The 25,227-nt window shown below is 44.1% G+C and overlaps 1 protein-coding gene across 1 annotated transcript in view; it reads left to right on the top strand.

The window, feature by feature from the left end:
• Positions 1 to 25,227, top strand: part of DNAH8 (dynein axonemal heavy chain 8) — a 358,510-nt gene that overhangs the window by 5,312 nt on the left and 327,971 nt on the right. The window contains exons 3-6 of the mRNA XM_075554113.1: positions 5,786 to 5,870; positions 11,219 to 11,370; positions 16,362 to 16,551; positions 17,358 to 17,521. Coding sequence (XP_075410228.1) covers positions 5,786 to 5,870; positions 11,219 to 11,370; positions 16,362 to 16,551; positions 17,358 to 17,521 — 591 coding nt within the window. The remainder of the gene's footprint in view (positions 1 to 5,785; positions 5,871 to 11,218; positions 11,371 to 16,361; positions 16,552 to 17,357; positions 17,522 to 25,227) is intronic.

Below are 25,227 nucleotides of genomic sequence, written 5' to 3'. Positions count from 1 at the left end.
CTTTTGCTTGTTTTCACTCTCTCCTGACCGCCTGCCCCTACGGACTGTTTTGGCTCTCCGGGACACCCTGCCTGTGAGTCCGCCGATTTTCCAAGTGGAAGCAGCCAGTAAGAAGCCACCCTCTACACATCTCTGAAGGGATGACCGTGAGCTGAAACTCACTGCCAACGAGTCAATTCTGACTTTTCGTGACTCCATAGGACAGGGTAGAACTGCTCCGGTGGGTTTCTGAGACTGTAACTCTTTATGGGGATAGAAAGCTGCATCTTTCTTCTGTGGAGTGGCACGTAGTTTTGAACTGCTAACCTTGTGGCTCATTCAAAGCTGGCGCTCTCTGCTCAGAGGAAGTCTGTCTCACTGGATTGTGGGAGTGCTGTGTGGTACAAACCCTCCCATTCGCCTTTCCTAGGGTATCTCACAGAGTTTGGGTCCATGTGGTTAGGTTTAAATCAGATTGGGGCAGATGCTGCCTTGACTGACAGGATTGGGAAAGTTGGGTCTCAGGGAAAAATCAAGCCAGGCAAGATGCTTTCTTAGGAGTTGTTTGAGAGAATGTGCCAAGCCACAGTGGAGAGAAACCAATGGCAGAAGTTGGGAGAGGCAAGAGGGACCGCAGGACTGCAGACACTGCAAGGACATATGGCAAATTGACATCCAAGTTGGTGGCCAGGGGGCTAAGATGGAACGTGACACTGAGGTGGCATGATTTGGTGTGGTGGCTCAGGAAACAGATGTTTGGAACGAACCTTCTTTCAATCAGAAAACTGAAGTGCAGACCAGGGGGAGAGCTGCTTACTCAAGGCCCCGCAAAAGGCGCTGGCCCTTTGCTCCTCCCTGCCCTGTGCCCTAGCAGGCTGGCCCCCAGGAATGCCACCCTCTAGGCTCCCTCTCACTCTGGCTTCCACCAGTTGCCAATGGGTGGTTTCCAACCTTGTGGTTTGCACCTTAATGCATAACCCATGATGCCCCTAGGATTCCTTCCACTGTGAGCGGATGGAAAGGCCGTTCGGAGGTGCTAACACGAGAGGGCAGAAGGGAGAAGGAGCCTGATATTCCGACTCCCAAGCAGTCCTTTTCCTGCAGCTCCAGTTCTCAACCTAGCTCCAGTGACCTCGGCGTCTTTCCCTACAGACAACCTGAAGGGGTCTAGTGGGTTCGAAGTTGGCCGGATCACTGCAGGGTCAGCTTCAGCTCACACGCTGTTCCAGAGGAGAACGTCGAGGCAATCTGCACGTGTAGAGATGTACAGTTCTGTTGTCTTCAGGCAGTGGTTCTCAACCTTCCTAATGCTGTGACTTTCATACAGTTCCTCGTGTTGGGGTGACCCCCCAACCGTAAAAATATTATCATTGCTATGTCATCACTGTCATTTTGATACTGTTATGAATCGGGTGACCCCTGTGAAAGAGTCGTTTGACCCTCAAAGGGGTCACGACCCACAGGTTGAGAACTGCTGTCTACGAGTCTGTGAGTAGGCATGAACTCGATGGCAGTGGGTTGGGTTAGGTAGCCAGGCTTTGGGCTGATACTAGCTTTCTGTTAATGCTAGATCTATCATTACTAGTGCCACTGCTTCCCTTCACCCCAGTCACCCCTGTTATGATCATGTTTCTGCTACCACCCCAACTGTTCCCTGCTAGCATCCTGATTGATAGAGATGTTTCTATTGGATTTGCATTCACACTTTTTGCCCCTTCTGGTTTTACTGCCCCCTTTGTTTAGTTCTGCTCAGCAAAGCCACAGGCGCTCCTCTCCTGGGTTATCTAACGTGTCGACCAAAGTCAAGGCAGGAGCAGTGGTGTTGCGGAAAGAGCCCAGATCTAGAGGCCGTACGGGTTGGGTCCCATCCTGGGCTTTGCCCTTTCAGCTGTGTCTTTGGATCCTTAAACTGCTTTTCCAAAGCTCTAGTTCTCTCCTTGGCCACCTCCAGGGCTGTAGTGAAGCGCAGATGAACACTTTGTAAAATGGCATGCAAGATAAGTGAATTTTTAATGGAAAAATACGGCTTGGGGCTCAGGACAAGGTTCATTTTGGGGTCTCCACATGATTGCTGCTGTTGTGTTGGCTTCACAGGATCTCAAGCCAACGGGACTGCGCCTTGCTGGGTCTCGAGCTGTCAACAAGATCACAGGGGTGCTCAGATCCGTTGTGTCTGTCAGCAGCCCCGATGTATGTTGAGTGCCTACCTTGTAACCTAGAGAGCTCAGCTTCCAGCACTCTCTTGGACAATACTTCGGCTGTGATCCAAAGGCTTTCATTGGCTAATTTTCAGAAGAGGATCACCTGGCTTTTCCTCCTGATCTGCTCAGTTTGGAAGCCTTGCTAAAACTGGGGCACCATGGGCCATCCTTGTTCGTATTTGAAAGACTGGTGGCCTAGCTGCCACTGTCAGAGCAGCATTCAAGCCATGACAGCTTGACAAACCGAAAGACATGCAGTGGGCAGAGCTCTTAGGTCAGCTAAAACCATTATATTTGATATCTTAATGCCTTTGGGGATCATCGTCATGCCAAACCTGAAGAATCAACAAGGTCAGCTATATCAAGAAGATATTCATGCAATTGGGCAAGAGCAATTGTACTGCCAGCCTCTGTATCTTTTAGATGATGACGATGGGAGGGATTTGAGTTTAGGTGCGTGGTGAAGGCAGAGAAATCAAAGCTAGAGTCACACGCATCTCCATGGCTCCTCTGCATCTGCCAAGGTGAAGGTTCTCACATCCAACCCCAAATCCAGAGGCATCAGCATCACTGCTGGGGCTGGTTAGGACCACAAATTCTCAAGTCCAGCACACCAAGTTTGTAAAAGTCCTCCAGGCAATTCTGATACGTGCTAAACCTATTGTGCTAAGGAAAGGAACTTTGCTAGTCCAAGGATACTTCCATACTTCCACTCACCCGCCCCTGTGATCAGTAAGTGAAGAGACATCCCCCACCCAAGAGAGAGAGAGTTCTATATTTCATCAGTGGGACTTCTTATCAAAGGAATACCTTGCATTTGCCATATGAGAGCTTTGGTTGATGTGACTTGTTAGTTTTGTTGGTGCTGAAACAAAGAAGTCCTAAGGTGAGCGGAAGAAATAGTGAAGTAAAGGAGTTGAACAAAATACTTCAAGGGTGGCTAGAGAAGACAAAGGTAAGGTATTACCGATGGAGTTTAAAGACCAGAAGTTAGAAAAACCGAAAGGGAAGAACACATTACAGCATGTCTCAGGCTGAAAGAACTGAAGAAAAAAATTCAAGAGTTGCAATACTGAGGGATCCTAAGGGCAGAATGTGACATGACTGAGAAAGCCTCAAAACCTCAAAAGATGACGAATGGAAGTCACTGCACCAAAAGAACTGATTGATGTTGGACATCAGGGAGGCAGCATGTGAGCCAGGACTGATAGTATTGAAGGGACAAATTCAAGCAGCACCGAAGTCATTGGCAAAAAGCACTTCCACTCTCACCACTGGTCCTGAAGGGATCATCCACCCTGGATTCCCTGTGTTTCCAGGTCCTATCTGTACCAGTGTACATCCTCTGGTCTAGCCAGACTTGCAAGGTAGGATTGGGATCATGATAGTGGGCGGGGGGGGGGGGGAGCATTTAGGAACTAGAGGAAAGTTGTATTTTTCATCATTGCTACATCGCACCCTGACTGGCTCGCACCCTCAGTGGTGATACCGGGAGGGTAGAGGGAGGGTCGGTTGGAAAGGGGGAACCAAGTACAAGGATCTACATGTGACCTCCTCCCTGGGGGATGGACAACAGAAAAGTGGATGAAGGGAGACATTGGACAGAGCAAGATATTACAAAATAATAATTTATAAAGTATCAAGGGTTCATGAGGGAGGGGACAGTGAGGAGGGAGGGGGAAATGAGTTGCTGATGCCAGGGGCGTAAGTGGAGAGCAAATGTTTTGAGAATGATAAGTGCAATGGATGTACAAATGTGCTTTACACAATTGATGTATGGATGGGTTGTGATAAGAGTTGTATGAGCCCCTAATAAAATGATTTAAAAAACAGTTCCAGGATCTGATGGAATACCAGTTGGGGTGTTTCAATAAACAGGTGCAGCCCTGGAAGTGCTCACTATCTATGCCAAGAAATTTGGAAAACAGCTACTTAGTTAACTGTCTAGAAGAGATCTATATCTGTGTCCATTGCAAAATAGTGTGGAAATCATCTAACAATAGCAATATCACACCAAAGTAAAATTTTGCTACCAATAATTTAAAAATGGTTTCAGCAGCACATGGACAAGGAGCTGTCAAAAACTCAAAAAGTTCAGAAAAGGACGTGAAGCAAGAGATATCATTGCTGATGTCAGATGGATCTTGGCTCAAAGTAGAGAATACCAGAAAGATGTTCACCTGTTCTTTCTTGACTATGCCAGGACATCCAACTTGGTGGCTCACAACAAATGGTGCACGACATTATGAATAATGGAAACTCTAGAACACTTGATTAATCTTCTGCAGATCCAATCTATAGTCTATTCAGAGAAAAGGGATGCTACGTGGTTTAAAATGGGCAAAGCTGTGTTTTAGGGTTGTATCCTCTCCCCAATCTGCTGAGCAAGTAGTCGGAGAAGACCGACTCTATGAAGAAGAAGGATAGGCATTGGACAAAGGCTCGTTGGCAGCTGTAGATGGCACAATGTCACTTGCTGGAAGTGAGGAGGACTTGAAGCACTTGCTGAGGAAGAGCAAAGACAACAGCCTTGCATATGGATGACCTATTTACTCAGTGGAAAGAAAACCCAAACCCACACCACTGGACCGATAGGTAACATCGTGATAAACGGAGAAAAAAAATGGAAGTTGTCAAAGATTTCATTATACATTTCATTATACATGGATCCACATGGAAGCAGCAGTTCAGAAATCAAATCTCGCTTTGGGCAAATCTGCTTCCAAAAGACTTCTTTAAACTGTCTTGCATACTTTGGACACATTGTTAGGAGAGACCAATCGCTGCAGAAGGATATCATAGAAAGTGGAGGGGCAGAGGGAAGGAGGAAGGCCCATGATACAATGGGTGGACAAAGTGGCTCCAACCATGGGCTCAAACTATTGTGAGCCTGGTGCATGCCAGGTGGTATTTTGTTCTGTTGTACAGAGGGTCGCTACTAGAACCCACTCGATGGCACCTAGTAACAACAACAACAACAAGTTTGATTATAATAGGGGTCAAATTAGGACGACCAAAAACATAACTATATAAGGTCAAAATCAAGGCAGTACTAGTACTAACACTCAGATAATATTAAGGAAAATTATCTGCTTCTCATGTCAGCTTTATAAGAGTAGTTTCTTTTAATATTAATTCCTTATACTTAGCTCTAGTTGGACTTACCCATCTACTCCTATAAAATTCTATGAGCTAAGCCAGGTTAAGTGGCTGTCCAATATGTAGATTATTGATGTAGAGTTAGAATTTGCCCCATATTTCACGGTACTTTTGGTGTTAACTTCCAGGTTCTAATCCCACCTCTGACACATGTTCTCTGTGCACCTTGAGTAAACTCTTTGAGCCCCATTTTCTTCATCTGTCAGATGGTGTGGAGTAAAGTATGTAAAATAGCTAGCACAGCCATGTTATTCTAGCCCCCTAGTCATTTTATTAAGGAGCCCTGGTGGCACTATGGTTCTGCGTTGAACAGCTAAGCATCAGGTCGGTGGTTCAAACCCACTCGCCCCAAGCAACCTGTCCCTGAGTGGCTGTGAGTCAGGATGGAATTGATGGCAGTGGGTGGAGTCATTTTATGGATAATCGTTGTCTCTCTTATTTTGCAGCTAGAAGCATTTGGCAATTTTTTTGTGAAAGATGGTTGTAAGACATTGAAATTTTTGTACCAGGAAGGCGATGTACCTGGTGTAGGTAAGTCTATTTTACGAGAGTTGTATGTAAGCAGTTAGTTAATAAAATATTATACATAGATAAGCCTATATTTATAAAGAAGATTTTACTAGAAACTCACATGTGAAAAATATAATGCCTTAAGAAACAGCATCAACTTAATCCAAATATGTATTTCAAACATGGTTATAATAATTTAAGGGGAGAGCATTCATATATAAATCATTGGTTTCTGTTGGGGATACACATTCTCCTTGGAGCTTAATAGTATTTTCCATGAAACAGTGGACAAATTGGAAAAACAACACATTTTCAAATGACTAGAAATTGTCTCGAGACCATTCCAGAGCCTAAAAGCTGCTCTGTGGGTCTGGGGCAGCGTCTCGCACCTGCTGCAGCTGACAATTGAAAAATCTAGCCCTCCTAACCCCACCAAAACAATGAGCCAAAAACAAAAGAGAGAGAGAAGCTGATACCAAGGGCACAAATAGCAAGTAAATGTTCAGAAAACGATGACAGCAACATATGTACAAATATGCTTGGCAAAATTGATGTATGGGTTGTTATAAGAGCTGTAAGAACCCCCAATGAAAAAGAAAAAAAATACTAGCAAAAACCACCAACAACCTACCAGCTGTGGTTGAGAGAACCCTTGGTGATTCCATGTGTGTCAGCGTTCAGCAGGGTGTTCAATGGTTTCTTTCTCGGAAGTCGATCACCAGGCCGTTTTTCTAAGGCATCTCTAGGTAGACGTGAGCCTCCAACCGCTCCTTTCAGTGAGCAGGCAAATGTGTTAACTCTTCGCCTTACCCGGGGACTCGCTTTGTTTCTAGAATGGTGAACCAGGTTTGCCAAACCCGGGCCTTAATAATTAGGTGACAGCAGGCATCCTTTTGGTCTCAGACGACTTGTTTTCTTTGGCTTTTACCATCACTCTGTGTCCCAGGAGCCCTGGTCACACGGCGGCTATGATTTGGGCTGCCAACTGCGAGCAGTTGAAAACGCTGTGTTGCGTCAGGGAGAAAGATGAGGCGTTCTGCCCCTGTAAGGTTTACAGCCTCGGAAGCCCACAGGAATGAATGGGTCTACTCTGTCCCATAGAGTTGCTCTCAGCTGGATTGACGCAATGGCACTGGGAGATTTTACGTCCCTTCTAAGGAGCTCGGGAGAAAGAGTGGTTATGTGTCAGACTGCAAGCATCAAGTCAGCAGTTTGAAGCCACCAGCCGTGCCCAGGAGGAAGATGAAGCTTTCTATTTCCATCAAGAGTTGTTATTGGGTGTCATTGAGTGGGTGCCGACCCCTAGTGACCATGAGCACAACAGGAGGAAACACTGCATGGTGGCCCCATCGTTGCCTGAGCCTGTTGCTACAGCCGCTGCGTCAGTCCATCTCACGAGGGCCTTCCCTTCCGCTGCCCCTCCTCCTCCTCTTTCCAAGCACAATGTTCTTCCCAGGGACTGGTCCTCCTGACAATCTGTCCAAAATACGCAGCATGCAGTTACAGTTTCCAAACCCACAGGGGCAGTTCTTCCCTGTGCTATAGGTCACTATGAGTCAGAATCAACTCCATGCCGGGGACGATTTTCTTTTTCTTCTTTTGAGATAATTCCACCCCCCACCTTTCCTCCTCCACTGCCAAAGGCTACGCCCATAGCTCATGTTTACCCTCATATTGCACATCAACCACCAGTCTCCTTGAAGCAGATTCATACCACTCACTCCTACCAAGTCAGTCTCTTATTGCTCTACCATTTATTGGTTGGGTCCACAACTTTCATTTATCTACCGAGGCCTCCTCATAATTTAAACCCTGTATAAATCGTCTAATCGGATCTCCTATTCTTCCCATCTTTAAAAAATCATTTTATTGGGGGCTCATACAATTCTTATCACAATCTATACATACATCCATTGTGTCAAGCACATTTTTACATTTGTTACCATCATCATTCTCAAAACATCCGCTTTCTACTTGAGCCCATAATATCAGCTCCTCATTTTCCCCTGTCCCTCCCCACATCCCCCTTCCTCATGAACCCTTCATAATTCATAAATTATTATTTTGTCATATCTTACACTGTCTGACGTCTCCCCATGCCTTCTTCTCTGCTGTCCAACTCCCAGGGAGGAGGCTATACATAAATTCTTGTAATTTGTTCCCCCTTCTTACCCCACATTCCCTCCACCCTCCAGGTATCACCACTTTCACTACTTGTCCTGAAGGGATCATCTGACCTGGATTCCCTTTGTTTCCAGTTCCTATCTGTACCAATGTACATCCTCTGGTCTAGCCAGATTTGTGAGATAGAATTGGGATCATGATAGTGGGAGAAGGAAGCATTTAAGAACTAGAGGAAAGTTGTATGTTTCATCCTTGCTACCCTGCACCCTGACTGGCTTGTCTCCTCCCTGCATCTCTTCAGTAAGTGGGTGTCAAGTTGCCTACGGATGGGCTTTGGGTTTCCACTCTGCACTCACCCTCATTTACAATGATGTGGTTTTTTGTTCTTTGATGCCTGATACCTGATCCCATTGACACTTTGTGGTCACGCAGGCTGGTGTGCTTCTTCCATGTGGGCTTTGTTACTTCTGAGCTAGATGGCCATTTGTTTATCTTCAAGCCTTTAAGATCCCAGATGCTATATCTTTTATAGCTGGGTACCATCAGTTTTCTTCACCACATTTGCTTATGCACACATTTGTCTTCAGTGATCATATCAGGAAGGTGGGTACCCATTGATATGATTTTTTTTGTTCTTTGATGTCTGATACCTGGCCCCTTCTAAGCCTTGTGATCACACAGGCTGGTGTGCTTTCTTCCATGTGGGCTTTGATGCTTCTGAGCTAGATGGCTGCTTGTTTATCTTCAAGTTTTTAAGACCCCAGGTGCTATATCTTTTGATAGCCAGAACCATCAGCTTTCTTCACCACATTTGCTTATGCACACCCTTGTCTTCAACGATCGTTTTGGGAAGGTGTGCATCATGGAATGCCAATTTAATAGAATAACATGTTCTTGAATTGAGTAAGTACTTGAGTGGAGGTCCAATGTCCATCTGCTGCCTTAATATCAAACCTATAAATATATGCATGTAGATCTATTTTCCCCACCATCCTTTATAAATATATTTACATATGTACATGCCTGTATTTAGACCTCTCTAAATATCCTTTGTCTACTAGTTCTTTCCTCTTTTTCCTTTTACTTTCCTCTTGTCCCACTATCATGCTCAGCCTTCATTCAGGTTTCAGTAATTTCTCTCGGTAACATTGCCCTTGCTGAATCCCTACCAGGCCTTTCACATCCTCCTTGCCACTAATTTTGGATCACTTGTTGCTCCCCTGTCTCTAGGTTGGTCAACACCACCTCCTTACCCCTGCCTCCCTCTCTCCCATGTCCTCCTGGAACCATCGGTCCCTACCCCTGCCTCCCTCTCTCCCATGTCCTCCTGGAACCATCGGTCCCTTTGTTTTCTCCTTCACACTCTTCATCCAGCCTATCTTATGTAGATACAGCTGTGGAGATAATAATATGCACCCCAAAACAAGGCATAGCAAGACAAAATGACAAAGAGACCACACGATGACAACAAAAAAGAAAACCAATGACCCAGAAAAGAATGAATTAATTTAAATAAAAAATGAGAAAGAAAAAAAATTTAATTTAAAAAAGAAAGAAAAACCTGTAAATAGACCAAGGTCTGATTTTTGACCTCTAGGCGTATCCTCCAGTCAAGTCCGATGGGGTGCCACACTGCTTTGCTCCCCCTGTTGTTCTGCCTCAAGCCTTTAGTGTTTTGCCTTTGTGTCATGGGATCAGTCTGGGCCAATCCTAACACTGAGTCTTCAGTGTTGTCCCTCGTAGGGCCGTGGGTCAGCAAGGGACATTGTGTCTCACAGTGGAATCAGACATATGGTCCACTCTGTGCCTTGGCTGTTCGGAGTGGGGGTATCATCCTCCAGGCCTGGTGGACCAGGATATGCTCCACTCTCTCTTCCTCCCCATTCATTTGCTCCTGTGTGCTCTGAACAGACATGTCCCTCTCTCCCCCAACTGCAGCTTCAGTGCTGTCCTCTAAAGTCAATTCTTCTGGGGTCTCCCCATCTTGAAGTAGCCACTCTTTAAGCCAATCTCGTCCTTGTTGTCAGGACTTACCAGGGGGCTTTCTGTGTTTCGCGTGACTGACTTTCCTCGCCTGACTCTCAGAACGCGTTTCTGCCCAGCCACATTCTCCCACTCCTAGGTCATCCCATGTCATGTCCTCTCTTCCCGACAGAGCCTCCCCAGAGTATACCCACCCACACCGACCACTCTTCTCCAAACTGCTGTCTCCTGCCCAGCGTGCCTCCGAAAGCACAGGTCTTCATTATTACCTTTACTTGGAGCGAATTGTTCTTCGGGACCCACGTGTTGCTTCCCCAGCAGAAGTGGGCGCGCTCTTATTTGCATAACTGGTTGGAAAAATTAACACAACAGCTGAAAGTTGTACAAAAATAAGAAACCATTTTCAATTAAAAGAACATAAAAAAAGAAAAGGTAAAGCAACCACAGTTCCACGCAGAGAAGACGCTGTCTACTCTTTGATGAATGTCCCTCCCTAGCCATTGTGGCGCATATATGCATGTTGCATATTTCACCCAAAGGCGCCCCCTTGGAGGGTCGTAGCCCGCTCTGTAGTTTCCAGGTGTTGGGGTCTCTAAAAGTCAGGATTCACACAGGCATTTGCTGAAACAACCATCGACTGACTGACACGGTGAAGAGACCGAGCAAAGTCCCTTCAACCATGGGCCTCTTGTTCTACCACTGATGCAGGGAGAGGGATCACGTGCAACCCTTTTGGGGTGCTGGAGAAGGAGCAGAGAGAGACCTGGGCTTGCCCAAGTGCTGTGTAATGCACTCCCCCACCCCCCAGCAGTTCCTGGAACTGGTGACATGTGCTTAGGGCGAGGGAATTGCAATAGGCTGACAGGCTGCAATGGGACAAGTTTTGGGTCAAGATAGCTCAGAGAAGAAGTTGGCCCATCTCCCATCCCATTGAAGACGCCAGGTGGGCCCACCTGGTCCTAAGAGCAAAGGCTTGTTTGTGCGTCCTATAAGGAAAAGCAGGAGACTGCTCTGGGGCTGCCGCCTTCAAGAGCCCTAAAGGAAGGGGGTGGGGTTGGGGAGCCGTGCTTTTCTAGAATACATGCTGACCATAAGCCACAGCCCTGTGCTTAAGAAGGGTAACTACTGGCATCTTTCCATAGCAAGATGTATTGCAATACCATATTAAAAGTGGTTACAAGGAAGTAAACATGGAGTAGCGGTCTCAGGACCCCGGTTATGTCGTGTGTTCTGTTGAGGCCGACTCTGGTTTTTCCCTTCAGAATGTGGCCGGACCATTGCAGGAGTCACCAAAGGAGCAAAGATGATGAGACTGTATGTAGACAATGCATCGCCGGAGGGGCTAAAGGGACTGTGTGTGTTCTTTGTGCGCTGTCGCAGTGATGTCTCTATCACCGTTAAGAATATTCATGAGGTAGGTCGAAACAAGTGTTCCCTCCACATTGATTGAATTTTCATAGTCGCATTTATGGTTTATGTGGACGTTCCTTCTATCTATAGGACCGAACTGCGCCTCCCTGAAAAGAATGCACGAGCCGAGAAAGGAGCCACCGTAGAATTCAATGTGACCTGGAGATGCTGCTCTTGCTAGTTGCCATGGAGTGAACTCTTACTCACAGTGACTTGCGTTGCTCCTCCTGCAGCATTCCCATCATCCATGTGATCCCTTAGGCTTTTCTTCTTCTTTTTTTAAAAAATCATTTCATTAGGGGCTCATACAACTCTTATCACAATCCGTACATACATCCATGGTGTAAAGCACATTTGTACATTCATTGTCCTCATCATTCTCAAGATGTTTGCTCTCCACCCAAGCCCCTGGCATCAGGTCCTCATTTTTCCCTTCCCTCCTCATTCCCCCCTCCCTCATGAGCCCTTGATAATTTATAAATTATTATTTTGTCATATCTTGCTTTGTCCCACGTCTCCCTTCACCCACTTTTCTTTTGTCTGTCCTCCAAGGAGGTCACATGTGGATCCTTGAAATAGGTTCCCCCTTTCCAACCCACTCACCCTCTACCCTCCCAGTATCGCCACTCACACCCCTGGTCCTGAGGGGATCATCTGCTCTGGATTCCCTGTGTTTAGGCTTTTTATTGGCTGATATTTAGAAGTAGCTTTACAGGCCTTTGTTCCCCGAGCTATTACTTTAAAAAAATCACCTCCGGATCTTATTTCTGATAGTGTGTCAATATTTCCATTCATTTATACCTTAGGAATATAATTTATATTGTTCACAAGATAGTAAAGATTTGTTTTTAGAAACTCTTTCAGTCAACATGGTCCCCCTTTAATGAGTTTTGGAAGGAGAAGAGAGAAGTGATCTAGAGCGTGGGCAGAGGGTGGCAGCATGAGAAAAGTGGCCGGAATGGAATTAGTCACTCAGCTTCACCACTGACCAGCAGTGTGCCACTGCTGAACCATTCATCCTCCCAGAGACTGAGGTCCCTCCCTTCTTACACACGGAATAACTAGTAGTGCCCACCAAACCAGGTGAGACTAAATGATAAGAAAATTATTACTACCTTGCCCGCCACACACACAGTAGGTCCTTAAGAAATATTAGCGCATTTTATTATTCCTTGAGGGTCAATATAACCTTTCTACATTGGGAAAGGTAACTGAAGTCCATGCTAATTTTGCTCTGTTTTGCCTGACAGTGAAAGGTTGATTGAATAGACTTTGGTTAGCTTGGTTTGGAATGCCAGGTTGACAATTTTGTCTTCAGCAGTCACGTGTGCTGTTAGTGCGCTCCTTCTTGCCCAGGCAACCTGTCTTGTCTTTCGGTTTGCTTTTGTTCCTTGTCTTTGAAGCCGGTAGTTTCCCTATGACTCTGTTACTGGTGGATATGTTTCCTTAGTTTATTGTCCATTTCAACGTCTCAACCTTCTCGCCAATTCTTTGTTTACCTGAACCCCCATGTCATTTAAAATTTTCATCACTGTTCGATATGTGGACAGTTAAAAGAAAGATGTCATTGCCGCTGGTTGCAATCAAGTTGGTTCCAATTCCTGGTGACAGCATGTACCACAGAATAAAAGGTACCCAGGTCCTGTACCAGCTTCATGATCAATTCATCTTATCTTCCAAAAATATACGGGGCAATAGTCGTTGGTGCCACCTAGAGTCCTTTTTTTTTTTTTTACATTTTATTAGGGGCTCATACGACTCTTATCACAATCCATACATATACATACATCAATTGTATAAAGCACATCTGTACATTCTTTGCCCTAATCATTTTCTTTTCTTTTTTTACATTTTATTAGGGGCTCATACAACTCTTATCAATCACAATCCATATATATACATACATCAATTGTATAAAGCACATCCACACATTCCCTGCCCCAATCATTCTCAAAGCATTTGCTCTCCACTTAAGCCCTTTGCATCAGGTCCTCTTTTTTTCCCCTCCCTCCCCGCTCCCCCCTCCCTCATGTGCCCTTGGTAATTTATACATTGTTATTTTGGCATATCTTGCCCTATCCAGAATCTCCCTTCCCCCCCTTCTCTGCCGTCCTGTCTGTCTTAGTCTGGAAACTAGTGAACCCTGCCATCATCGTGGATGGCCTTGCTGGTGTTTGAAATACTAGTAGTGTAATGTCAGCATCATAACAGCATGCAAGCCATCACAGACAGACATACCGACAGCAGGGTGGTAGTTACAGAAAGTAGAGGTTATGTAAGTGTTCTCACTGGATGGACCTTTGACTGCTGGTGCAGAAGCAGACTCCTTAAGGCCCAGCGGAGGCAATGGCACTACTCTGTCCCCGTAGTCATCGCCTTCTTTACTGTCACACACTTGCAGCTACAAAATACACAACGGTTTCTCTTAGTGCGGAATATATTTTTCATCTTACTGTTTTTGGCTTGGGATTTCCATATCACTTCGGTAGAATCAAAGGAGCTCTGGAGGTTAAGCATTGGACTGCTCACCGAAAGATCAGGGATTCGAACTCCTTAGCTACTCCGAGAGAGAAGGACGAGGTGGCCATCTGCTTCTGTAAACATTCACACTCTCGGAGACCCTGTGAGGTGGAATGGACTCAGTGGAAGTCTGTTTTTTCTGTTGGGTTTCAGCCATATTCATGAATGAATGCAGCTGAATGACGGCGTCAGAGAAGAATGTTGAACCCCTGGGACTGCTGGAAGAACCAACAAATCTGTCTTAGAGGAAGGAGAGCTGGATTTTACCTGGATTGAGCCTTGGAAGTGAAGAGCCTTGGAAGTGGAGAGTTGGATTTTACCTGGATTGAGCCTTGGAAGTGAAGAGCCTTGGAAGTGGAGAGTTGGATTTTACCTGGATTGAGCCTTGGAAGTGAAGAGCCTTGGAAGTGGAGAGTTGGATTTTACCTGGATTGAGCCTTGGAAGTGAAGATGGTGAAATTTTGCCTCTTTGAATTTGGACAGTTGATTAGCGGGGAGCAGCTCCTGGAGAAGAACGCTGTTCATAAGGAAGTAGGGGGCGGGCAAAAAGAAGAAGACTCCCTGGGAGATGGATCCACACAAGGAACTCAAACATGGCCATGCTTGTGAGGACGGGTCACAGCTGGTTGAGTGGAAGACTCAGCGGCTCCTGACAACGACAACAATGGGAATTTATACCCATGGAGGGTCGAAGTGGTGGGATTCAATCAGGATGCACTGGATTGGTAGAACTCATACCAAATTTTTGTTGATTTTGGTGAACTGGTGATGAAGATGGTATTTGTAATCAGGTTCTCTTTAAGTGGGTGGCTGGGCGGTGCTCAAGGTGGAAATCGCAAATCACATTCTTTACTCTTTTTTTTTTTTTTTAAACATTCATCTGTGCAACAGCATATTCTAAGCACCAGTAGTAATGTTCATTCCATCCATCGGTATGAAAAATTAGATGGGCCTGTGCTTGTAACATTTATGCATTTCACGAAACGAGCTGTACTTCTGATGAAATGTTGCATTTTTATTCCCTGTGTTTGCTAATTCAGTAAACAAACATTAACATAAAGCGAAAGAGTGCCAACAACCAGAAGGTGACAGGCTGTCATTCGTTTCAGCTTTAGGTTACGCCTCAAATTCCCACAAGACACGATGAGTGAATTACACCATTCCGGAAAATGCCCAAAGAGCTAAACATTGTCAGAGCAATAGCTGTACGTTCAGCAGAGGTGGAAAAGGGTTTTTCAAAGATGAACACAATGTGTTCAGAGACGAGAAGTTGCCTAACTGCTCCTAATATATCAAACACAGTATCTATTGTCTAATTGGCCTACCTCTAAAGAGGGATGTTAAACTGGTGGCCCATGGGCTGAGGTAAATTTTTGCGGCCCATGAAGCTCTGAAATAAAATGGAAATAGAAAAAAATGTTATAAAGAATATAGCGCTTAGAAAATGATTAGGGCAAAGAATGTACGGATGTGCTTTATACAGTTGATGTATGTATATGTATGGATTGTGATAAGAGTTGTATGAGCCCCTAATAAAATGTTTAAAAAAAAAAAGAAAATAGTGCTTAGGAGAGATCGAGGCAATACCGCACACACAATTCCCTGGTTATATTTTATTTCAGAGCAGCGTGGGCCACATAAAATTACTTTTGGGGCCGCATGCGACCCGTGGCCGCCAGTCTGACAGCCCTGCTCTAAAGGAAGGCGTCCTCTCCCTACAGTGAAAAATAGTTAAGGATAAATCACATGGCTCATGATGCTTGCGTAAAAGCGAAATATTGCAAGTGAGGACGCCGCTCAAGACGCCATATGGAAAAAATCTTAAACCAGAGTTTTATTGAGTTTTTTTGGTCAGATATTATTTAACATTTTTCATTTAAGACTCTTTCTTAACATAATTCAGTTTGGTGTACCTTGCTATTGTTCTTATTTAAGTATTAACTATATGAAGTAATCAAACTACTTTTTGGTATACCGTTGTTTTTAACGGAAAACAATCATTAGGGCAGCAAATAGTTGTTAAATTATTTGAATCCCACCACTGGAGGGTGACCTTTTAATGTATGGCTCATGTTTATTTTTTTGTGGTCGATACTATTTTTCTCATCCAAAATTGGTAAACAGAAGGCTAGTTTCATTTCTAATTCCCTGGCTTGATTGGTTTTTTCCTGGTCTCCTTTCCACAGGCAGGACAACTTTCACCAGGGACTGGGGACTTTTGCCCAGGCTCCAGGTCACATTTCCTTCCCTAGCCCACTGAAAACATGGAGGAGAATGCCTCCTGGGTGAGCAGGCATGTGAATGGTTAAAATGTTTGGTGATGTTAGAACTGTAATTTGCCCAACTGCTTAAGTTTCCCCGATAGTCGCTGAAATGCATTCGTTATCTACACTGTGGTCGTACAAGAGAACTTAGGATTTTCAGTTTTTTTCACAGGACGGGCAGATAAATAACATTGTGATGGGCCTCTTTCAGGACGTGCTCTTTACTGTTTTGGATGCAAGGAAAGGACTCCTGAATGGGATTAGAAGTATGCTGGCCAACATCCTTCTCCCCGCTATTCTTGCCACGAGCAATTGGGGTGCTCTAAATCAATCCAAACAAGGAGAATCCGACAAGCACATTTTCATGGAAACCATCAGCAGATACCTTTCCTTTCTAGAAGGTACGTGTAAAATGTAATGTTGGGCAGATGACTAGAACAAACTAGAAGTCACAAACGAACTAGAAGATATGTTATGAAAAGTAAGCATTAGAGAAAAACAATCATCTTACAAGAAGATGCTAATCAATGGATGTATGGGACCTAGAGGTAAGTTATTAAATCATTAGAATCTTTCATCCCCTCCCCCGACCAAAGAATCTTTCATCCCCAGAAAGTTTTGCAGAAATAAAGTTTGCTTCATGCTTTAGTATAGCAGGAGGATTCTCCTCCTATATTAGTAATGAGCAATATCACCACAGCTTAAAATATATACTTTACTATTACTTATTCTAAAGACATTCACTTTTGTTTTCTTATATGGTCAAAATATCATCGTAGTCATATAATTATATAAATCCAACGGTATATATAGAAAATATAATAAATTATAATTTTATTAATAAATGATCCAGAATTGTATTATACTTCTTTTTTTTGAGTGAGAGAGTGAGAGTGAGTGAGTGAGAGTGAGAGTGAGTGAGAGAGTGAGAGTGAGTGAGAGAGTGAGAGTGAGTGAGTCAGTGAGTGAGAGTGAGAGTGAGAGTGAATGAGTGTGAGTGAGTGAGTCAGTGAGTAAGAGAGTGAGAGTGAGAGTGAGTGAGTGAGTCAGTGAGTTGTATTATACTTCTATAAAGCACTAGATCTTAAAAATGTCAGTAACTGCAGCTTGAAAACCCACATTGATGTTTAGCACATTGATGGTAAATAAATATCTCTTTAACCAAATAATCTTTTTTTTTTTTTTTTTTTTTTTTTTACCATTTTAGGTGCTAGAGTAAGCATTGAGGGAACAGTTAAATTGAAGACCATAAGCCATGTGGATTTTAACAAGTTGCAGACTTTTGAAGAAGTGACAGCTGCAGCTGGCAATTCCGAGACTGTTCATCAGCTAGAGGACGTGCTGATGACATGGTACAAACAGATTGAACAGGTGAGCAGAGCCAGATAATTGCGCTGGATATGAATTGTAGTTCTCATCGGTGTCCTAGTCATTGAATTCCATCCTGAAAGTAAGAGTCTCCTCTTTCTTCCAGATTCCGTTATGAAATGTAGTCTTTCCCTGACTCTAGTGCTAAATCATTGTTTTTTATGGACCATTTAAAAATTAGCTTTAAGATAATTCCTCATTTTAAGAAGGAACCTATAATAATATGGGCTGAGAAGGGAGCACTGAAGAATCAGGAATCATAAAGTATTTATCCCTAATAGTTTATGTATTGTGTTTCCTTCCCATAAAAGAGAGCAACAGGACTGAATTAAGAGAAGGAATCTACAGTGCTAGGCACTATGTAAATAGTTTTGGTTGATCAATGGCTTGTGTTGTCCAAGAGGTTTAGACTAGGCTCATTCATATCAGTTCTATAGGAGCAAGTCTGTAGCTTTATAGCCCAATACATCTTCTCTAGCATAAGAAAATCAGCGATAGGAGTGGGTTATATGTCAAAATCATGAAAGGCTCAAACTTAGATTACAAATATAGGGGGGAAAAAAACCCCAAACCCTACCAGGTACTATGCGTTATTGCTTTTCGGGCTCCAGTTTATATGTGTACAGGTTTATTCCAAATGAAATGTGCTCCGGGAACAGCAGCAGACAAGTTCTCTCAGTAGCACGCTTACCTTGTTAAAAAACCATCCAGTTACAGCGTAAGATATGACAAAATAATAATTTCTAAATTATCAAGGGTTCATGAGGGAGGGAGGAACTGGGGAGGGAGGGGGAAAATGAGGAGCTGATACCAAGGGCTCAAGTAGAAAGCAAATGTTTTGAGAAGGATGATGGCAACAAATGTACAAATGTGCTTGGCACAGTGGATGGATGGATTATGATAAGCATTGTATGATCCCCCAATAAAATGATTTTATAGAAACAAAAAGAGTCCAGTTTAAACTGTGGCTGCTGAGGGGGTCTGCTGGGCCAGTTAAAGTCAAGGCAGAGAGTTCAGTTCAGAAGGTTTGGGCAACTGCTTTTTGGGATCACAAAGGCGCCATCTTGATAGATTTTTGCTGAAGGACACAGAGCAATCGCAGGGGCTTATTAGGAAGGCATCTTATGGACATTGAAAACTGCCTGGGTGCAGATAAGTCCACGAAAGTTGAACTGAGAGCATTTTTCCCCATGCCACAATTCACCTGCTCATTCTTTGAGGGCAGCAGGAGCTGGCCTATGAGAATTGCGTTGGGAAACCTTCCCACATCCACCCTACAGACTTCATCTTGCCTCCTCAGACTTCTCTATCTCGCCCCCAAACTCCAAGAATGTCTAAAAGGAACACACTTTGAGTCCCTTGAGGATCCCAACGGCCATTTCAACAAAATGGAAGAGTGTAGAATTCTTTAGGGGGATGTGTTTGAGGGTCAGAAATAATACCTTCTGAAGCATTATAGACCCAGGTGCTTCTCAACTTATGGGTGGCAACCAATTTGGGGGTGGAACGACCCTTTCACAGGGATCACCCAGTTCATCACAGTAGCAAAGTGACAGTGATGAAGTAGCAACGAAGATAATGTTATGGTTGAGGGGTCACCACCACATGAGGAACTGTATGAAAGGGTCATGGCATGAGGAAGGTTGAGAACCTAGGGGGACGATAGGTTGAGAAGCTTCCCACTTTGCGATATTTGTGTAATAAAGGCTTCTACGATTTATAGCAGTACTTTGTGACTGATCCACGCTGAAGGAGGACTCTACTTGCCAATTGGCAGAACTCTAGTCCCCAGAGCACAGGACACTGAAAACAGAGAAACTTCTGTTGAACTGTGACTGCCGTCAAGTTCATTCTGACTCCTGGCGCACCCACTCGGATGGGGCAGCACTGAATTGTCCCAGTGGCTCTCAGAGACTGTAAATCTTTACAGGAGTAGAAAGCCCCATCTTTGTCCGAATTTTCAGCTTAGTGAGAACTAAACCAAACCAAATCTCAGTGTGGGATTTGCAGATAAGCAAAAGACCTAATTGTGCTAACTTGCTGATGTACTGCTTACATGTGCTTACTTATTAATACAATTCAATATTTTTTTCACTACATCAAAGATTCTGCTTCTTAGTATGACTGGCATCTGACTCTTTCCCTGCTCCAGGGCCCCTTTGCTCAAATCAAAGCCTTTGCTCAAATGTATTGACAGGGACAGATGGAGCTCTGGTGGTATAGTGGGTTACACATGGGCCTGCTAACTGTGGGGTCAGCGGTTTGAAACCAGCAGGGAGTCCAGGGGAGGAAAAGGAGGCTTTCTACTCCTGTAAAGAGTTATGGTCTTGGAAACCCCTGAGGCGGTTCTACCTTGTCCTTTTAGGGTGTCTATGAGTCGGAATCAACTTGATGGCAGTATTTTTTCTTTTTGGGCAGGGACAGAGTACCTACTAAGCAAGGTATGCACAAGCAAGTTTACTAATCTGTAGTGACCAGGTGAAACCTATGTGGAATTGTTCACAATAGTAAGTAAGCACAAGTAAGCCCAGGCTTAGCTTGCTTATTGGATAAGCTGCCATGACTGAAGAGTCGATTCCCACCAAAGTGATGCTGTCAGGATAGAGTAGAACTGTCTTTATGGAAGCTGGCTGCCATGTCTTCCTCCCCAGCGGCAGCTTCAAGTCTTCTGGTTAAAGCCTAGAGTGATAACCACCGGCACCTCCGGGACCCCCTGAAGAGAACACTTGGGGAGAAAAGGACCCCCACCAATAAAACTCTACTTAAGGAAGAAATAAAAGGGGCTCCCGTGGTGTAGCACTTACACACTGGGCTGTGACTGCAAAGCCAGCAGTTTGAAACCACCAGCTGCTCCTTGGGACAAAGAGAGAGGTTTCTAGTCCTTTCAAGTTGCTGGCTCAGAAGCCCACATGGGGGAGTTAGTTCTTCTCTGTCCTACAGGACGGCTGTGAGTCAGCATGGACTAGAATCTAGTCACTAGCTGACAGTGAGTGCAAGTGAAAGGGGAGAAAAATCTTGAGCCAGCAGGAGGTAGCTAAAGGCGTTCCTATTCCGATTGCCTTAGCGGATGATGAGCATTTGGAATAGTTAAAAAACGGGAGGGCAAGCACTGGCCTCTAGGTGTCACTAGGTAACTAAAGTAGGTAATTGCCCACCAAAGAATAACTGCAGCCACCTGGTATGCTGCTGGATGAAGGGGTATTGTAGCCATCGTGAAAGTCCAGCTCTATCCCACCCCAGGGCCGAGGACACCCACTCCAGTTATTAGGCGCCATCAATCCAGCCCTCCTTTTACAGAAATGAGCAAGCAAAAGAAAATAAGGAGACACGAACTGGAGCAACATGAAACAAGGAAGCCAAGTCCAGCAATTGTTACAAAGAACCTTCAGTTAAGCAGAATCCCTGCTGGCAATGGGAGAGACCCTTGAGAATATTATGTATCCAAGAAAACTTGACCTTGACCTCTTGTCATGCACAAAACCAGCTTGAGAGGGATAAGCATAGGTATGAGAATGACAGCAGAAAAACTTCTATAAAGGAAAGCCTATCTCTACCCTCTCTTTGCTGAGGGTTTTTGTCAAACACTGGAAACGGAAAAGAGATCAAACAGATCCACAGGGGTGGGGGGGCGTCACTATGAGTCAGCATTGACTCAATGACAATGAATTTTAAAAAAATCTGAGTGGTAACCATTATCTCGACAATTAAGATACTCAGCTTTTGACAGTTTTACCTCATCTTTAAAAAAAATCATTTTGTTGGGGGCTCTTACAGCTTGTATAACATTCCGTACATCAATTGCTTCAAGCATATGTGTACCTATGGTACCATGATCATTATCTAAACGTTTACTTTCTATTTGAGCCCTTGGTGTCAGCTCCCCTTTTTCCCCTCCCACCTTTGTGACCCCTTGATAAATTATAAATTATTTTTGTTTTCATATCTTACACCAACTGCTGTTTCCCTTGACGCTGTTTCTGTTGTTCATTCCCCTGGGGAGAGGGAACGATGCATCTGTCATTTCGATTGGTTCCTCCCCTTCTGTCCCCATCTTCCCCCTACTCTCCTGGAATCGCTACTCCTGTGTCTGTTCCTGAGGGGTTTGTCTGACCTGGATTCTGTGTGTTACAAGCTCTGATATATATATAAAATATATACTCTGGTCTAGCCAGAACTGAAAGGCAGGACTTGGGAGCGAGCATGGTGGAGGGGGGTGAGGAAGCCTCAAGGAACCAGAGGAATATTGTGTGTTTCATCGGTGGTATGCTGCGCCCTACTTGACTCCTCCCTTCCTCATGACCCTTCTGTGAGGGGATGTCTTATGGTCTACAGATGGGTTTTTGATCTCTACTCTGATCCTTCTCATTCTCAACAATATGTTTTTATTTTTTGGGTCTTCTGGTGCCGGTTACTTGATTCCATTGACACTTCATGATCCCACAGGCTGGTGTGCTTTTTCCATGTGGGTTTGTTCCTTCTTTGGTAGATGGCCTCTTATTTAACTTCAAGTCTTTAAGATCCTAGACGCTATATCTTTTGATAAGCTGGGCACCGTCAGCTTTCTTCACCACATTTGCACCCATTTGCACCCATTATGTACCCATTTTGTCTTCAGTGATTGGTCAGGAGGGTGAGAATCACAGAATGCCAGGTTGTTAGAACAAAGTGTTCTTGCTTTGAGGCAGGGCTTAAGCGGAGGTCTGAAGTCCATCCACTACCTCAATGTATTGCCATATAAATGAATGTACACAGGCCAATACCTATATTTTAATGAATTAATATATTTACATAAGTGCACACCTATGTTTATACCTCTATCCATAGCTTTGCTTCCTAGATTTTTCTGTTTGCTTTTACCTTCTTCCTGCCCCACCATCATGCTCCCCCTTCTTCTACCTCTTAGTAATGCCTCTCAGCCAGATTGCTGTTGCTCCAACACCCCCAGGATCTCTATGTCCTCCTCATTGTTGCTTTTAATTCCCTAGTTGTTCTCCTGTCTATGGTGTTGTTTGCTCACTGCTCCTTCCCCTGCCTCCTCCTCCCTTAGGAACCAAGTCCCTTAGGAACCGTGGGCCCCATTGCTTTTTCCTCGGGCTTGCATCCCATGCCTATCTTATATTGGTAGGCAAAACAACAACAACAGAGACAACGCAAAAAGAAAACAAAAGATTGAATAAAAAGAGAAAAAAAGAAAAGAAAAAAAAACACCCCAAATCGAGAAAGCTTACATAATTCAAAGTCTCTCCACCGGTCCTGGGGTGGTTCTGGGAACTGCCCCTTCTAGCCTGATGTCTATTTTGGGGGCTCCTCAGGGGTTTTGTGGCTTTGCTGTGGACCCATTGCTGATCTGTTATGTTCCCTTCTTGGTTTGCCCCATTGTTGGGGTGGTCAGACCAGACTCACTCCCTGCCGTGTGTCCTCAGTATTGTCCTCTGTCATGGTGTGCTCCAGTAAGGGGACATCATGTCGTGAGCTGTTGTCAGCCCTACAGTATCCTCTGTGCCTTACCTGCTCCAGCTCCATGCAGGGACGTCATCCTCAGGGCTTGGTGTGCCAGTGGGGGGTCTAGTCCCTCCCTCTCTCTCCTTCTTGGTTTGCTCTTCTGTATGGGTGTGGCAGGCCGGCCCCTCTCCCTGTGTTATCCTCTGTAGCAAATACTTCTACGGTGTGTATGTGTGTGAGTTTGGTTCTGATTGGGCTGGCCCTGTAGACCTCCTATATTTCCTTAAAAGACTTTTGTCATTTAGGTTGTTCATCCACTTTTAATTTTTATTTTTATATGTGGTGTGATTTGGGAATCTAATTTCTACTTTATAGCTATCATTTTCCCCCCAGAGGTTTTCCTAATTTGTCATGTCACCTTGGTCATACACCACATTTCTACACCTCTTTGCCAGTTCCATTGGTCTAGTGTTTGTGCTCATACGGCCCTGTTTACATTTCGATAACCTTTTATTAGCTCATTATCTGGTATGGCAAGTCTCTTCTCTGTATTTTTCTTCAAAATTGTATCAAACTTTTTGTTCACTGTATCTCCAAAGTAATTTTAAGTTCAGCTTATCAAAACCATGAAAACTCCTATTGAGATTTTATTGAATATAGAAATTAATCTAGTGGAAATTGTCAACTTGATATAATTGGATTTTTTTCCACCCATGATTATTACAGAGGTCATTTATTTAGATCTTTTTTTACATGATTAAAATGTTTTCGAGGGCGGTGGGTGGGGAGAAGGAGGATAAAAAGAGGAGCTGATACAACGGGCTCAAATAAAGAAGTAAATGTTTAGAAAATGATGATGGCAACATATGTACAAATAGGCTTGATACAATCAATGTGTGGGATGGTATAAGAATTGTAAGAGCCCTCAATAGAAGTATTTGAAGAAACATTTGAATTGTGAATTCAGTTGGGGTTTACATTTCAGACGATCAATTTTGTATTCAACAATTCAAAATACTTATCAAACCCTCCAGTATCTTCCCCTCCCCCACCTCCTTTGATTTCTCCTTTCTCTCTTATAGAGTGTTTCATACTCTACACCCAAGTGAATACATGTCAATCCTCTAGCCCAGCGGTCAACAACCTTCAGCCTATGAACCATGTGCAGCTCTTTTCGGTACCTGTGGCTGTGAAGTAAAATGGCAATAGTGGTGATTTCATTTGTTTGTAAACATTTATTTATGACTCTCGAATATATTGTGTTAATTGTTGCGAGGGACAAGCTTGGCTCCTCCATCTCAAAAGTTTGTCAGTCCTGCTCTAGTCTGTTGTTTCATCATAACTTTATTGCGGTTCCTACCAGTGACCTCCGAAGTCTGTTCCCTTTGGTAGGAACCTCTTTGTCATTCTCTCACTCTCTCTCTTTCTTTCTTTATTCTAGTGGTGGCTCATACCATATTTGTGCTTTTTGGATCGACTAATTGCACTCAGCATACTCTCCCCAGATGCATCCTTGCCATGAGGTGTTTCCTGGTGTCCTCCTCGGTTTTTCAGTGATGTACAGTATTCCGTTGTGTACATGGACCAAAGCTTCTTTACCTTTGCTTCTACTGATGGGCTTGTTTCCATCTTCTTGCTATTGTCAACAGAGCTGTGCAGGACATGGGTAGGCATGTCTGTTTATGTTATGACTTGTACTTCTTTAGAGTCTGGATAGAGCGCAGGGATTGCTTTGGAGTTTCTAGGCTCGATTTTCTGAGACCACCATATCACTTTCTCCATGATTGTATCCACTCACAGTCTCACAGGCAATGTACAAGAATTTCAATCTTTCTGCATCCTCGCCAGCATTCGTTATTTTCTGTTTTTTTTTTAATTTGGCTGTCATTGTTTGTGCAAGGTGACATTTTATTGTTGCTTTGATGTGCATCTCTCAGGTGGTTAGCAACTGTGAGCATTTCTTCGTATGCTTATGGGCTATTTGGATGTCATCTTCGGTGAACTGTTTGTTCAGAACTTTTGCTCACTTCTTAAAAATTGGCTTATTCATCGTTTTCTTATCGAGGTGTTGCAATTCTCTGTAGATTTCAGAGATCAGCCACTTGTCCATTTTGCCATTTCCAAAATTTTCCCCACTCCTTGAGTTCCTTTTTGATGAAGTCTTTTAATGCACAGAAGAATCTCATTTCAGTAGGTACAGTACCACTAGTCTATTTTGTTTTCTACTGTGTGTTTCCTTTGTTATATTCGATATTTTGGCTATGTCC

This window comes from Tenrec ecaudatus, chromosome 7 (genome assembly GCF_050624435.1).
Source record: "Tenrec ecaudatus isolate mTenEca1 chromosome 7, mTenEca1.hap1, whole genome shotgun sequence".
In the NCBI taxonomy this organism is placed as follows: domain Eukaryota; kingdom Metazoa; phylum Chordata; class Mammalia; order Afrosoricida; family Tenrecidae; genus Tenrec; species Tenrec ecaudatus.
Note: the sequence above shows the minus strand (reverse complement) of the source record. Positions and strands in the feature narration are given on the sequence as shown.